Source organism: Corvus moneduloides, chromosome 1 (assembly GCF_009650955.1).
Source record: "Corvus moneduloides isolate bCorMon1 chromosome 1, bCorMon1.pri, whole genome shotgun sequence".
Taxonomy (NCBI): Eukaryota; Metazoa; Chordata; class Aves; order Passeriformes; family Corvidae; genus Corvus; species Corvus moneduloides.
Genome location: NC_045476.1, coordinates 163,777,523 through 163,794,076, shown reverse-complemented (window position 1 = coordinate 163,794,076; position 16,554 = coordinate 163,777,523). Strand labels below are relative to the sequence as shown.

Genomic DNA, 16,554 nt, shown 5'->3' with positions numbered 1-16,554 from the left:
CAAGGCTGGCAAAGACCTCTGAGATCATCAAATCCAACTTTTGACTAGAAAATCATAGCAGTCCTGCTCCTTGGATCTTCATAACTATTTATTTTAAGGAAGAAGAGGAAGGGTCTGTTGAGGAGCTGTAGAATGATGGAAGGTTGGGAGGAACCTCGAGTTCATAAAGTCCAAGATCTCCACTCAAGCAGGGCCAGATGGATGGATGGGCTGAAGTTTGCTGCAGATGAACACAGGCACCGGGGGTGCACCATCCTGGCAACAGAGAGGGAGGCAGTTTTGAGGACGCTTTGGCCTCAACCTTCTCTTCCTAAGAAGCAACAAGGAGGGAATTTTTCCCAGGGAAGAATGTGAGACATCTCAGTCTCCCTCAGCTCCTGCTTTGTGAGCTCTGCATGGCAGCAGTTGCTGCTGACTTCAAAAGTGGTGGGTGGGAAAAGTAAGTGACAGGATGAGGGAATGAGGAAAAGGAAAAGGAGGCAAAAAGAGGTAAAAGAAATCATAGAATAGGTTGAGTTGGAAGAGACCTTAAAGATCATCTCACTCCAATCCCCTGCCTTGGACAGGGATTCCTTCCACTAGACCAGGTTGCTCAGATCCCCATCCAGCTCTCTGTGAACACTTCCAGGGATGGGACACTCACAACTTGCAGGGATGGGGTATCCCCAGACTCACATCTGAGATAGGTCCCCATTAGGTGGCCGCTATTGGCTCGTGGGTGAATGAATCCCCTGCCCCAGCCAGAGGCTGTCCCCACCATTTAATGCTGGTGGATGCAAAACCAGCACGAGAGAATGTGGTGGAGCAGGGCTTTGGCAGCAGTCCTGTTCCTTCTGCTGGAACATTATATTTTCCTATTGCAATCCCAGTGTCAACAACAATCCAGAGAGCCATTGCTGGCAGCACCCTGGTCAGATGTTCAGATTTACTATTAACAGAGGTGTGCAGAGAAGGGAATGGTTGTAGGTGTGCTGGAAATCAGGTGTTAACCCTTTCATAGGCATTTGATAGGGAATAGGTGTGGGGGAATGGGTGTTCTTTGACCTCAGCTACAGCAACATGCTCAGAGAAGCTGGGGCTGCCCCATCCCTGGAAATGTCCAAGGCCAGGCTGGACGGGGCTTGGAGCAACCTGGGATAGTGGAAGGTGTCCCTGCCCATGGCAGGGGGCTGGAACTGGATGATCTTTAAGGTCCCTTCCAACCCAAACCATTCAGTGGTTCTGTGATTCTATCACATGTCATGGAATAAGTGCTAGAAAATTCCTGTAGCACTTTGCAAGAATGTTTGAAGAGAGGCTACAGGAGGAAAAGGGACATGAAATAGTTAAAAATGGAATTTCTTTGATTTATTGATAGAATGACTGCCTCAGCCCTTAAATGATTATTCAGTTTGGGATTCCTTGACATTTTCCAAAGGGAATAAAGGATTGACTTCTCTAGAGGCTGCGCATCTACCAGAGCTTTGCATTTGCAGACAAAACCTTTCAGATGTGTTTTGGTTTCGCCTCTTTGCTATGTCTTGTACATGCATTGATGCATTTCTCTTTGCATGAGCAGTGATACTGCTACTCAGGAAGGTGAATTATTACAAGTAAATTATTTTTATTTACTTTTAAAGTTTTTCCTCCTTGTGGCTGCTAATTATGTTTATAACTTATCTGCAAATGAAAAAAAACAAAAAAAGGAGAGTTGAACTGACTGAAGTATTTGGGGAAAACCCTCTTTTTTTCCTAATTTTCTTGCTATTTGTGTTTTTTTAATGTGAGCAAATTTTGAGAACACACAGTATTTCAGTTCAAAATGTCAAAATATTTCCCTTTGAAAGCTTGTAATGGGCTGCTTCAACTAAGGTAAAGGGAGGAAGAAAATAAAACTTCCATCTGAAACCAGCTTACTGGGTTTGGCATTTGTATCTGTTGATCTAAACCCGAATGCTTCAGCTAATAAACCAGTTGTCTAAAAAATTTAATTCAGCCTTTTCTTCATCAGTTTCCTTTCACTTCCACTTTCTTATACTCATCAGTATCACAGTACCGTGGAATTTTCTTTTTTTTTTTTTAGGCAAATACTTCAAGCCATGTCTCAGTTTTATTTTGAAAGAAAGGGAGAAAGTCTGCGTTCAAGTACATAATAGAGTCTTTTCAATTAAGATGAAGAGCAAAATCTGATCCGCAGATATCTAATGACTCATGCTGAGAATGAGAAACAGAGGAAAGTTCTGCTGAATTAAACAGCAAAAAGCCACTTTTTGTCTTGCAGCTGAAGGCACAGTTGACCCTGAGGATGGATCAGTCCCCAGAAACGTGAGGGCTGAGCTCCAGTGCAGTGTAAATGCTGCTGGTTTACCCATGAGGAAGAGAAATTCTTTCTTGTACAAAGGTGCAGAGGGTAATATAATAATGGCTAATAAATGCTGACACCCATACAGTCCTTTTTTTATCTTTTTTCTTTTTTTTTTTGTGCAAGTATGGGAGTAAAGTTCATCGTCCAAATCACATCACACAGAGAGAAACATTTCTGTAGCTTTGCATAAGCTTCTAATGAACTTCTCTTTTATTTTAATTTTATTTTTTAGCTCTGTCTTTTTAGGGCTGTGCTGCTGTGCTGGGTTAGAGGTTTCCTTGTACAGTAACAGGTCTGTGAGTTTACTTTTGATAAGGGTGTGTAGAGGACAAGGGAGAACGTCTTTAGATTAGATATGAGTAAGAAATTCTTTACTGTGAGGGTTCTGAGGCACTGGAACAGGTTGCCCAGAGAAACTGTGGCTGCTGGAACTGTTCAAGGCCAGGTTGGACAGTACTTGGAGCAACCTGGTCTAGTGGAAGGTATCCCTGCCCATGGCAAGGGGTTGAAAGGAGATGATATTTATCATCCCCTCCAACCCAAATCATTCCACAACTCAGTGTTTATGCCTGCAATCATCTGTGGAACAGCAAAGTAATTTTTGTTTTATGTAATATTTGGCAGTAAGATGATCTTCTCTGCTCTCCTGCCTTGGTAGATGGGGAGGGTCTGTTCCTGAGTGAATGTTCCTCTCTGTACAAAAAATAAAAGACTAATTCTGTAATATTTCCCCACATTGACCATTTCACTGTGATGAACAATACAAGGGCTCACCAGTAACTTGCTCAGGGTCTAAGAAATCAAAATTTGGTCCATGTAAATCCCAGGGAGAGGCAGATGAGCCTGTCCCTTCCTTACTAATTTTTCTTTTCCAGGGAATAACTACAGCAGTAGTTGTGTAACAAGGAACATTTTATGGCCATTGCTACAACCTCTGCTGACCAGCTGCAGATCCCATAAGCTGTGGATGATCAGATCTGCATAAAATGTCCCACAGAAACAAACCCAGGAGACTTCCAGAAGCTCTGGCAGATGGCCCTTTATCATTCTGAACAATGTATGGGGTCTGGTACATATGGATTATAAAACCCTGTATAGGTTTTATGATTTCTTCCAAAAGAGCTGATTCTTGGAGCCAGATGGTTTCTATTATGGTTAATCTTAAGCAAACAAAAGTAATTTTCCTTCCTTCATTCAGTAAATGCTGAAAAGGTATACAAAGTATTATGCATAAATTAGCAGTATAGTTTTCTTATTTAAACTTGTAGATAAAGATTACCAATAAATGGCCAGGGGTGTATTAGCCTTTTTCATTTCTTTTTAGAATGTCTGATAAATGACCTTGCTATTTTTATTTTTTTTTTTTTCTGGAGAATTGAAGCTCTCCAGAAGAGGAGGGTGAACCAACTGGAACTTTTACTCTGAGCTGGGAAATCTACCCCAGCATTTGCAATACTACCCATGCACAAAACTCTTTTTCCCATAGATGGATGCCAGCCATTGCATTGCTCCATTGCCATTGTCCATTGCATGCACTTTGTTTCAGTCATTTCTGCTGTCCTGTCATCCCAGATCTCACTTCATCTCTCCAGGGCTTTCAGTTTGTGAAAACCCCTCATGCAGGTCTCAATGGCACTGCAAGGTCTCTCTGAGATTTTTGTATTTACTTACTGTGGGAGCAATTTGTCTTCTGTGTCCTTGAAACGGCCTGAAATTTTAGTTATGAAGGAAGTTATGAAGAGGAAGGAAATGGGAAGAAAAGGCATTTTCTTCTCTCAAACTTCATCAGCCTTGTGCTGCAACAAATGTTGAGTCTGGGATGAGCTTGAGGGTCCAGCATCACATTTACAAAGAGTATAGAAATACCCATTTACCTGGAATGGTTTGGGTTGGAAGGGACCTTAAAGCTCATCCAGTTCCAACCCCCTGCCAAGGGCAGGGACACCTTCCACCATCCCAGGTTGCTCCAAGCCCCGTCCAGCCTGGCCTTGGACACTTCCAGGGATGAGGCAGCCACAGCCTCCCATCCCAGTGGGTGTGTTTGTTCAACTGGAGAGCTGTGGCAAGGTAATATTTTTAAGGTTTCTTTCTTTTGTTCACAGGGCTGATTTTTCTGATACCACTCCCTTGCATCACATGAACTTAATCAGAACTAAAAAAGTAATCTCCATTTTGTCATTAATAGCCTGAATCTTTAAAAAGATGTTTTCTAAGGCAATTAGTGCTGAGTTCATTAATAAGGCCAGAAGAGAGGCTGATTAATTGCTAGTTTAAAAATAAAAACAGTATTTTGTGATTTATATCACCAATAAATTTTTAAATAATGGCATTTCAAAAATATTTGGATTCTTCATCTTTTTTGCTGGCTGTTTTCACGTTACAGTCCCAACAGCTCAGGCAGTAAGTGTAAGATTAATCATTTCCACTTTGCTTTTCCAGTCAATTCCTTTACATTTTCGCATCCTGTTGATGCTGTTGTTTGTGTTTGCATTAGCACAGGACTGCAGACTATCCCAGGAATATGGCAGTACAAACAAAACTTGCTTTCCTCTCAGGTTTTATTTATATCCTCATACAGCATCAATATTAAAAAATGATACAAACTGTCAAATTGCCTTAAATTGCCTTTTTTTTTAAATAACTTGGGTATTCTTTTAAAAATACAGGCAGACACTGCCTTATTGCTTGCTTCTGCCACTGCTTTGGAGCATGAAGGAGGGAACATGATTAGACTTTCCATCTTGGAAAGCAAGAAGCAAAAGGATTTGATAGGGAAATTTCACAAATTAATTGGTATTTTCCAGTACATTGATTTATTTCAATAAAAAATGAATTGTCCTTTTAACTCTATCCTAATCCACTACCAACAAAAATAATTAAAAAGAAAAAAACCCACCAAAATTATTCGTTTCATTTAAAAGGGATTTAACTGTGTCGTGGTAACACATCAGAATTATGCAAAACCTTTTAAAGTTTGTCTCCCCGTTGTTTAAAAATGGAGAAAAACTCTTAATTGTAAAACTGTCCAACCAAAACCAAATTTCCACACTGCCAGAATTAGCAGCTTCTTAATCCACTGCCCAGCTCTGCTCTGCATTTATTCTTCATAAAATTTTGCTTAAAATCCAAGTCTGTTTTGCATTTAACCATCATGGAAAATCAACGTTCTCCATAATTGTCCTGTCTGGAGAAGAGCAGCGCAGCCCGTGTGGATTCCCGCAGTGAAAGTGGGAGTTCTCTGAATGTTCATTTTGTAGAGGCTTGAGCAGGTGGAACAGGGCTGAGGATCCCACCAGCTCCTTTCCCATGGGCTGCCAGCCTCGCCTGACCTTCAAATCACTTTTAACCATTGTGTTGTCCCCATGAAGTGATGGGCTCCTTATTTTAGTAACAGCCTTGTGAGTCTTTGACATTTCCTTCTACTAAATCAATGAGAGCTGCTGTTTTTCTTGTAGAAATTAGAAGGCAGTGTGTTTGGGGTTCCTTTTTTCCATGTTGGTTGTTTTTTTGCTTTTAGTTTTTTCCCTGCTGCCTAAGCAGGAGCATAGGATAAGAGCAGGTTTTTCTGTCAGCATTAATGCAGATACAGAGAGTATCAGGTTTTGAACTGAAGGCTGATGTTGCTTTGTAACATCTTTAACAAGCTTGAGAAGAAAAGAGTTAGAAGCACAAACTGTCACTCACTGCTGGGAAAATATCTGATGTATTTCTAGTGGTCTTTCAAAAGCACTAAACTTGTTAATAATAAATTAAAATAAACTGTTTGGGTAGTAATGTAACAAAGTTTGTTGGTTGGTTGGGGCTTTTTTTCTTGAGTTTTGTTGAGTGTTTTCCTCCCCATCATGAGTTGGAAGCAGCATCTCCGCTTCATCTCACCACTTTCCTTTTACTACGCAGTGTAGCTCATCTTCAGGGTGACACCTGATGCCAACAGCTTTCTCTCCTGCTGTTTCTGATCCTGGATGAGATTTCTCTGTTCTTTGTCAAGACTGTACATGCTTTCCAGGATTTTTGTCATGGATTTGCCATTCAGTTGCAAAATCCACCTTCAGAACTGGAGCTAATTTGGGCAGGGCTGTTAATTGCTTGCATCTGGGCGCATGGAACAAGCGATGCTCACCAAGGAGGAGCCTCTCCACTTGGCCAAGAGTCAGTGCATGGTGGGGCAGAGTGTTTGTCTCAGGGTTGGCTCTAGGAACAGCTGCTTCTCTCGGTGGACAGTTTGGATATTTCTTTTTATTTCCTTAATACCACGTGGGTGGGTTTGGGAGGATGTTTTTAACTATTGCTGCTGTGAGAAAGGTGGAGCTGTACCCTCAGGAAGATGGATCCAAAGTGGTTTGGCAAAGCTGAACAGTGAGTTGTCAACACATTTCTCTGGCCATGGCAGAGGGTTGGAACTGGATGATCTTTACAGTCCCTTCCAACCCAAACCATTCTGTGATTCTTGTGATTTTAACACAATTGCAGATCTCCTTGGCCAGACTCCTACTTGAGCTGAGACTCTGGCACTGTCTGTGCTGTCCTGGACACACCAGGTGAGGTGCTCTTCACTAGAGAGTCTTTTCCTTTCTTCTTCAACAGTTTGTTACTGGCATATATGCTAAAGAAGGAAACCAAAGTGAAGAAAAACATCTTAACCAGAAATAATACAAAGCAAATCAGATTGACTCTTGATCGCACTGTAAAAAGATAATTAATCATAGAACTAGAGAATGGTTTTGGTTGGATGGGACCTTCAAAATCATCTTCTTCCAACCCACCTGCCATGAGCAGGGACACCTTCCACTAGACCAGGTTGCTCAGAGTCCCATCCAACTTTTCCTTGAACACTTCCGTGGCTGATGCTTCCATAGCTTCTCTTGGCAACCTGTGCTGGTGCCTCATCAATCTCTAATGTTTCCTAACATTTCCTAGTGTTTCCTTCTCTCTTTGAACCACTCCTTGGGTACACACAGGTTTACATTTTTGTGGCTGAGGACTTGGTGCTGTGTTTGGAATTGCATGGGGCGGTTTCCCCCATGGGGAGGATGGGAATATGGCAAAGCACTCCTGGGTTTAATGCTCCTTCCAAGTGGCTTAGGACAAAAATCATCTCTTGGCTGATTTAAATGGAAGTGCAGAAATTGTGTACATCTAGGTTATGAAGGAGAGAGTTTCTAAATTTTGTATCTTCTTCAATTTCTGAAGTTGACTTTCACTGCAATTAATGCTCACCCTTTACCTTCTCATATTCCATAAGGGACAATGCTGCATGTCTGGACTGTCCCTTGAAATGCCTCCTGTGCCACCAAGCTGCAAAGTTTTGGTCCCACTTCCCTGGACATCACCTACATGGGAAACTTTTGCCTGAATAGCCTTGTTCCTTGGCTTCCTAAACTCTCCTTAGGATAGGCACTGTATTTATTGTTTCTCTCAGAAACATGTATTGTATCTATATTCAAAGCTTCTTTTTATTTTATTTGACAGGCTTTTCCAAGAAAGATTCATGCTGAGCTCCAGTTAAAACTTACAAGCTCTACCAGGAGCATTTGTGCTGGGGACACCATGCACTGCAGTTGCTTCTCTGGGAATGTGTTAATTAAGCATAAATTTAGAGGCTTGGAAAAGGTTTATGAATGGAAACCATTTCAGAGAGCCCAAGACAAAAATGAGACCCTAGGTGAGGTCCTTACCAACCTGAAATGATTCTCCCTGCCTGCTTTACCTCCTTGGTCGTATCCACTCATTGAATTTAGGCCCTGAACTTGGTTTAGAGATTTTGAAATCTGTCTCCTCTGGTCAACTTGCTATAGCTGTGGTAGGACTTTCAGAGAAAAAAAAAATCTATTCTGTGAAAGTAGATGTGTTGGTTTTACTCTCATTTTTTCTATAATTCTTCTGGGCGTGTATCTGGTGGGGAAGTAAGGTGGGAGCAGTGTCCTTATGTAGGGCAAGGCTGAAATGGAGGGGCAGGCACTGATCTCTTCTCTCTGGTGACCAGTGACAGGACGTGAGGGAGTGGCCTGAAGTTGTGTCAGGGGAGGTTTAGGTTGGATATTAACAAAAGGTTCTTCATCCAGAGGGTGGTCGGGTGCTGGAACAGGCTCCCCAAAAAAGTGGTCCCAGCACCAAGCCTGTCTGAGGTGAAGAAGCTTTTGGACAATGCTCTCAGGCACATGGTGGGATTGTTGGGAGTGTCCTGTGCAGGACCAGGTGTTGGACTTCAATGATCTTATGGGTTTCAACTCAATAAATTCTATGATTCTTGGTTTTCCCTTGGGGCAGGTACTCTACTACCTTACACCTCTCCCTTTTAGATGAGTGGGATGAAAGGAGTTCTTCCAGCTGAGAAGAATTTTGCCTTCAGGTAAAGCTTCATTTCTAAAACCAGAAAAAAAAAAGTATTTTGTACATTCATGAGAAGTTGGACAAATGGGGAAGATGATTAAAAAAGGAAAAAAAGAACAAGGGTTTATGAGTGTTAATGCAAACAGAGACCTTGAGTTAACCCGTAGGGAATTGAGTTCTTTAATGCACTGACCCTGCTGTGTGAGAAGAGGTTTGAGGGAGGATTGATGCAAACACCAGCTTCATCCCAATTTTTACGCCTGTAATTCCATAGGTGCCCCATCTTCGTGCTGTGGCCATGGTGAGGAGGCCCAGGCCTTTTGTAAAAAGTCACCTCACAAATCTGTAGCAAAGAGTCTCAGAGCTTTTCCATGTGAAACAGCCTCACGTTTTCCAACACTGATGAAAATCATGTTGCCTGATGAGTATGATTTTTGCTTACATTTTCCTTTATCCCTTATTTCACTCAGATTTCATCAGCAGGAAATAAAAACCTCCCGAGCTTGCATGCCAGGAGCAACTTCACATTACACATGGTGCTGCTGCTTTCATTCTCTTCCATTTCCTTTTCTATTTTAAGCCCTTTGTTTTGAGGAAAGGAACTTTGTTCAAATACGCCCTGGGCCAATCCTTTCTGTCCTGGTGTTTGTTGAAGCTTTTCTTGACCAGTTTCAACAGGAGAGCAGAGGCGATAAGGAGAATCAAGGTTCCTGTGGATTATATGAAATGGGAAGGCAGTGGAAGACCAAAACAGTGTTCTGGCAGTGGAAGAGACCAAGGGCTGTGTGAAACATGGGATCAGACACCAGAGAATCCACAGGGAGGAACACCCTGGCAAGCTATTGAGTACTGGGGACTAAAGGACTTGTCTGGGGTGTGTTTAGGTGTCTGTGCATCCACTAATTCTTGCTTGTCTGTTTTCTTTAGCATTTTTTAATTCCCATCATAATTTTCTTCTTTGTCTTTACTCTTTTTCCTCCTTTGCCTCCTTCATTTTCTTCCACCTTTTCATTTTTATGCCAACTGTTGTGGAAAAAACTAAAATAAAGGCATGAATTTACCATTTTTCTCCAGAGCAAGTTGCTTTTCCTCTATGGCCAGCAGCCAGAAATCAATCTCTTCCTCTCCCTTGAGTTCATTTCCCAGTGCCAGAGGCACATGGCTCTTGTGGATCTCTGTCTTCAATAAGGAATTCTTCTCTTGGATAATGCTACGAAAAGAGGGGAATTGAAGCCTTGCAATGACTCCAGTGGTCCTGGAGAAAGAGCAAAGTGCTGGATGGGTGAGACTCATCCACTCATCTGGGCTGTGGAAGGGTTGAGCCACAGGGCTGAGTGTGGTGGTGCTTGATCCTTATTGGTAGAGGTAAACTGAGGATTTGGGGTGGATGGTTTGAAATCAAAGTGAGCAGGCTGCTTCCTGCCTGCTTTTCACTCCTTGCAGGTGTTTCATGGTACAAAAGAGGAGTTTGGAGACCAAGTAACTTTCTGTGGGAGCTTCTTTGGCAAAAACGATGCTGTAACTTCAGTTAAAGCTTTCAAAGGAGAGAGGCTGCAGGAAATCGGAAATCTGTGACTTTCTTTAAGGAGACCACAGATATAATTTTTGGCGATGCTTTGGGGATAAATCCATGACAATTTGGGGTGCTGAGTTGCTTTTCTACAGCCACATTAAGTGTTGTAAGTAGAAAGATCAAATTCTTGTTCTGTTTTTCCTCTTTTCCCCCTTTTTACTGGCATTACTTTAATTACTGCTTCTTCTTCTCTGCAGCTTTTAGGTTATTTTGAGTTTGCTGCAAAATTGAGTTCAGGGAGGCAATTGACTTCACCTGGCTGCAGAAAAGCCATTAGGAGCTCCAAATTAGTGTGAAATAATTAATAGGAAAGGAAGATTAACGTGGCAAACACGGGTGCTTTTCATTAACATTAAGCAAAAGGATGTTCATGTGGGTTCCTTTGCCATGTGTGTTGTCCTGGACCTCCAGCAATTCCCTTTGGATATTAATTATATCCAGATCACTCAAGACAAGACCTTATAGGCCTGGTCAGGCATCGTATTTGGCTTGTCTTGAAGAGGAGATGAAAGAAATTCCTGCTGGGATTTCTCCTTCCTTACCAAAGCCACTGGTGGTGGTGCTTGGAGCTGTCGACTGTCCCAGTGCCTGGGAGCCCCAGGGATGCCCAGGTGCTGCAGAGCTATTTTCTCCCTCCTGAGCAGGACTGGGGGAAGCAGCCCATGTGTCCCTGGGTTCTATTTTGCTCCAAGAACAGACACCACATCCCTCCACTGGCCAGTCCTCATCCAGAGCGTCTCACAGAATTATGATGAATTAAAGATTATAACTGCTCTGAATCATGGAAAGTGATGCACTCTGAGTGTTCTCTGCTGCACTGGTTGCAAAAATCATATGTAAGGCTTGCATGGATTTTTAAGCTTCTCAACCACTCCTTGAAACTCCCTGAAAGGAGATTGCAGCCAGGCTGGGGTCTGTCACTCCCCCCAAGGAGGAAGTGGTAGAAAAAAAGAGGAAATGGCCTCAAGATCCACCAGGTGAGGTTTGTATTGGATATTAGGAACAATTTCTTCACGGAAAGGGTCGTCAGGCGTGGGAACAGGCTGTCAGGGATAGTGACTGAGTCACCATCCCGGGACGTATTTGGAAGATGTGTAGATGTGGCACTTTAGGCACACGGTTTAGTGGTGGATTTGGCAGTGCTGGGTTCATGGTTGGATTCAAAGGTCTTTTCCAACCTAAATGATTCAATGATTCAGTTTTCCTTTTTCTTTTTTTCTTTCTTTCCTTTTTTTTTCCCCTCCTTTTTTTTGCGCTGATGCAGAGTGTGACAGGTAACACAGAGGTCTAAGATGCCGGCCCTGCATAGCAGATGGGTGTGAGGCAATGTTGCGTGGCTGGATTCAACCTTGCTGCAGTCTCACAGATTTTTTGCCTAGAGGAAGCAATTTCTGGGGTAAAACTCCACACCCAAATCACAAAGTTCCTCAAGATCCCATTCACAGCATTGACGCACTTTGCTTTGGAAGAGCAGGTATTGAAAAGCTCTTTTTTCCATCTGTTGCACTTACCTGGGTGCCTGTGGGGCTTTTCAGGCAAAGGAAAGAAGAATTAAATAGGCAAATATCAGAAATGCCAATGTTAGCTGCTGCTGCTGCTTTAGGAATTGGTGGGGTTTTGAGTGACCTGGTGTGGTGGAAGGTGTCCCTGCCCACGGTGGCAGGAACAGGTGATATTTAAGGTCCCTTCCAACCCCAAACAGTCTATGATTTCTATGAATAAAAATAAATACAAAAGCAATAAATATAGCAGGGCATCACTGTATGCTAGGCAGGGAGAAGGCTGAACTGATTGCAGAGGAAGTTGAGCTGTCCTGGGATCCAAGGAGATTTTCCTGGAAAAAAAAATGGGGAAAATAAATGGAAACAGAAAAAATGTTTTTTTTTGAAATGTCCAGTTAAGGAAGTAAAGGAGAAACCATTTGTGTGTGGGATTCTGTAACACATCCACTGCAAAACCTTCACAGCCTCGAGGACCCACAGTGTAAATAAAAGTCATTTTTTCCTGGCTGTGACCCTGAACTCTGTTAGTGTCAGGGGTATTTAATGCATAACATCATTTAATGCATATCAGAAACCTCCTACTCCTTCTTGGGGAATCCTAATATTTAAGTATTCACTTGATGTAATCAAGATGTTTAATTTTTTATCAGACTTCACATCCACTTTACTTCTCAGTCTGGGTTTTTCTTCCTTGGCTTGGTAGTACAGATGCGGTTTTGCTTTGCTTTCCACTGCTGTTTCTAAATTGTTCTGCTTGTCTGCTTGAATTGCTGCATCCTCCATGAATAGTTACAACATCTCAGCTTGATGTGTTGAAGCTTGAAATTGGAGTAGTTAAAACAGCCTCCTTGTTACTATTTTCTTTTCTTTTGCAAAATAAAAACAAAATAAAACCAGAGCTGGCAGCATGCTGTGACACGAAATAAAAGTCCAGGAGCAGGAAACTGCAAGCCAGATAGAGTGCAGTTCCCTCAGAAAAAAAACATTCTCCAACAATTGCATTTTCTAAGTAATTGTTTGGAAATTTTGGACAAAGGTTTCATTTGCCTTGTTGGGGTTTTTTTTAGATTTAATTTGCATTTTTTTAGGTGGGAGGGTGATTGTGGGTGCTGTTGGATAGGTGTGGACTGAGAGGCCTTTGAGGGGGAGTTCATAACCTCACAGTCCTCTTTCATTTAAATGAATAAATAATCTTCACTACAGTGAATACATGGAGACTTAAAAAATGAAGTATTTCCATTTATCCAGAGTATGGTCCTCACACATTGTCCTGTTATATTTTGACTCTTTTCCATTAGGGAATTGTGGCACAGGGTAAGAAAATTGGTCTCTCACCAATGAGTATAAATAAATCTCACCCTCCCAAATTAGCGCCTGAATTTTTGGGTAGTTTTTAACTTCATGGAACAACTCTGGACTCCCAGTGTTGCTCGGTGTTTCTTTCTCAGGTGTGCACAGTCTGTGCAGTGAAATTGGTGCTTCTCCTGCCTTTTGCAACATTTGGGATATTTCATCTTTGGTCTTGGTGTGACTTTGGCGTTTTAAATGAGTCCTCAGAGGTAGCTGCTGGATGCTGTGCAGGAGTGTCCCCACATGGGAACACACTGAAGTCTGCAGTCTGGATTATTTGGATGATTCCCAGCTGGGTGATTACAACTGAGGTCTTGAGGAAGTTCCCAGCCCTTGGTTTGGTTGCTTCATGGTTCATCTGCGGCTTTGTCCAGTACCTCAGTGCATATGGAGTCAGGATTACTGGGCCAGGCTAAAAATCTGTTGAGGTAAATTCAGTGTTTCTAAGGAAAGAATAGAAATAATGAAGTTAAATAAACCCTCCCCACCTCCTCTAAAAAAAACCCCCACCCATCCAAAATGAGTTCTATCCCAAAATGTGCAGATCAATTTTCTCTGGAACATGTTAGCACCCTGGAAATCCAAGATTTCCCCCCTCCTAAAATGGGGGTCATCAGAGTCTGTAAAGATCTAGAAATCTTATCCTGTGCTGCTCTTTTGCCAGTGATTTAATGAGAGCTGGATCTTGTGAGTAACAAGTGACATTCCTGGGGGACAGGGGGGCCCACGCCAATTTCTGCTGTTCTGCAGCCTCATCTCTAAAGCAAGGGAAAGGAATGTCTGGGACAGTTGTTTTAGGAGGAATTGCAGGAAGAGAAGAGTGAGAAAATCTCTATCAATGAGGCCCTGTGCATTTGGATTAAACACCATTCAATTCCCTGGATTTGTGTCATCCTGACAGGCTGATCCATGATATTATTTACAGCTGTTACAGGGCTGAACCGTCTCAGTGAGTGTGAGAAGCAGTGGAAAATCATCTCTCTGTGTGTGCAGCTGCTCCTCCAGCACTGGGAGATGCATCCTCAGCCGTAACCTGAGCACTGCATCCAGCAGGCTTCTCAGTTTGCCCAATTTCCCTAAATTTTGCCTTGCTCCATCGCTGGCTTTCTGCTCTGCCAGGTGCAGATTGGGTGTGGGGTGTTTTAGCAGCTTAGGGAAATCTGGTTAAGGAATGAAGAGCAGGTCAGAGTTCCAGTCTGCTGACTGGAAGGAATTGATCTCAGCTCCTGTTTGAATCTGTGATGCTTCACCTCAGAGGAACAGCTGGGGAATAGCAGGGGCTGTTGGGCTGTGTTGGGTGGAGGAGCCCTGGGGTGCTTTAGGACATGACCAAAGGTTCAGGTAAAGCACCTTCTGGGAGCCCTACAAAAGCTGACACAGTTGGGAGGCAGAATAGGCCTGAAAACCATGGGAAAATCTTCTGGAAAGCTGCTGCCATAAAACTGGTGCCAAAGACATAGTTACAAATGAGTGTTTCTCTGGTGACTGTGCCCAATCAAAATTGAAATGCTTGTTTAAATCTTATTTTCGTGACATATCCTTTCTCTGTAATATGAACTTAACACAGTCAGAGTTATTAGTGTTAAGCTGAAGGAAGGTAGATTTAGATTGCATATTAGGAATAAATTCTTCCCTGTGAGGGTGGTGAGGCCCTGGCACAGGTTGCCCAGATAAGCTGTGGCTGCCCCATCCCTGGAAGTGTTCAAGACCAGGTTGGATGGAGCAACATGGTCCAGTGGAAGTTGTCCCTGCCCATGGCAGGGAGTTGGAAGGAGATGATCTTGAAGGACCCTTCCAACCTAAACCATTCTGTGATTCTGTGATTCTCTGGTATGGCTCAGTCCAACATCACATCACTCCTTTTCTGGGGATGATGAAAGTGTGGAGAAGGTTGGAATTGTTTCAGGGATTTTAAAGTTGGGAAATGAAGTTAAAAACAAAACACGAAACAAACCAAAGCAAACAAAGAAGCAAAAAACTACCTAAAACAGACAAACAAACAAAATACTACAACAAAAAAAGGCAAAAAACACTCCAAACAATTCCACCTACACCTGCCACCCTGAAACCCCAAAATATTCAAACCCTCACTTCAGTGTTCTCCTTGCAGTGCAGATTTGAGTACCTTGGCTAAAGTGGACCTTGGAAATGAAATTGTGAGAAATTTTCTGGGCATCAGCAGAAAAAATTCCTGGCACTGACTCATTGCCCCTTGCACTTGAGCTATCAGGTAGAAATAGGAAGAGGAGCCTCCCTTGGGGGTTAGGAGAGGAATGTGTGGAGGTCCCATCTGAGCTCCTACCTCCCTCCTACTGATGCCTTTTCTTGGTCTTAAAATCAAGAGTCAGACACGGTTAGAAGGGAAAAAGGGATTTTACCTTTGTATTTACTTTAAGGATCCTTAGGTGCACACATCCAGGTTGAATGCACCTCAATGCCCACTGCAATGCACACCCACCATAGATCGGGTATAACATTATAGGTGTTACTAATTAGCACATCTATCAAAGATTCCCCAATGAGAGGCTCAGGTGAGCCCCCTCCCCAAGGAACCTTCCCCTGGATGGTTCTATCTTAGTTTACAGAATGTGTCCTGGAGAGGACCTTGGGGTCTGGCATACTATCCTCTACCTAAAAAGCTTCTAAAATGTTTGGTCTCCTGGCTGAACAAACAAGTCCAAGAATGTAGGCAAAAAGCACTAAGAATACAGAAGTTGTAAAAAGGTACAAAGGGGTATAAAAGAAAAGGCAAAAAATCTTCATGGCATCACCACCCCAAAAGCTTTGACCCCACGGGGCAGGTGTGCCCTCTGCTCACTTCTTCCTCCCCTTTTCCATAGGCAGGACCTGCTCATGGGCCCTCCTGCTCTGTAAAGTGCTGGTTGACCATCACTTGGCATTGTGGTCTCTTGTTCAGTCGTGGTTCTGACACTCCCACTTCATAAATGAGGTGGAATTATTTCTCTTCTGATTGCTGATGATCCCTACAATTGCCATGTCAATCCATGTGGGCTGCACCCCCTGTGTTGCAGCAGCATCTTCACTGTCCTGGTGGTGTTGGGTTTGCCTGTCCAGTGCAAGTTCCATGACCAGGCACTGTGTAAAGCTGCATCAGAACACCCTACCTGGGCTAAATTTCTGCAGCAAGGAGGAACCTACATTCTCCCTTTCAAAGCACCATCCTCCTTTTAGAGTGATTGGTGGTGTCCAGTATTAATACAGTTTTTTTCTGTTTTTCTCTTCACAGCCACCCAGATTGATCCCAGTGAACTGCAGGAACTTTTTCAGGAGACTTCAGCCAATGTCTTCCGAATTAACTCCAATGGTGCGTAAAATGAAAGGTTTCCCGGTGCGTTCTGTGCTGCCCTGCAGATGATTCCTGTGCATGGATACAGCCCCTGGCAGCTCCTCTTGTCAGGGAGCAAATATTAATGCAGCTTTTCTGCTGCTGCATC

General features: G+C 42.9%; 1 protein-coding gene across 3 annotated transcripts in view; it reads left to right on the top strand.

Annotated features, from left to right (window-relative positions):
• Positions 1-16,554, top strand: part of TSNARE1 (t-SNARE domain containing 1) — a 468,220-nt gene that overhangs the window by 142,530 nt on the left and 309,136 nt on the right. For 2 of the 3 annotated variants that reach the window (XM_032134538.1, XM_032134532.1), the window contains exons 1-2: positions 11,559-11,721; positions 16,347-16,424. In XM_032134538.1, the coding sequence (XP_031990429.1) occupies positions 11,574-11,721; positions 16,347-16,424 (226 nt within the window). In that variant the 5' untranslated portion in view covers positions 11,559-11,573. Of the gene's footprint in view, positions 1-11,558; positions 11,722-16,346; positions 16,425-16,554 lie in introns of those variants that run through there. The other variant, XM_032134539.1, reaches the window with a different exon arrangement.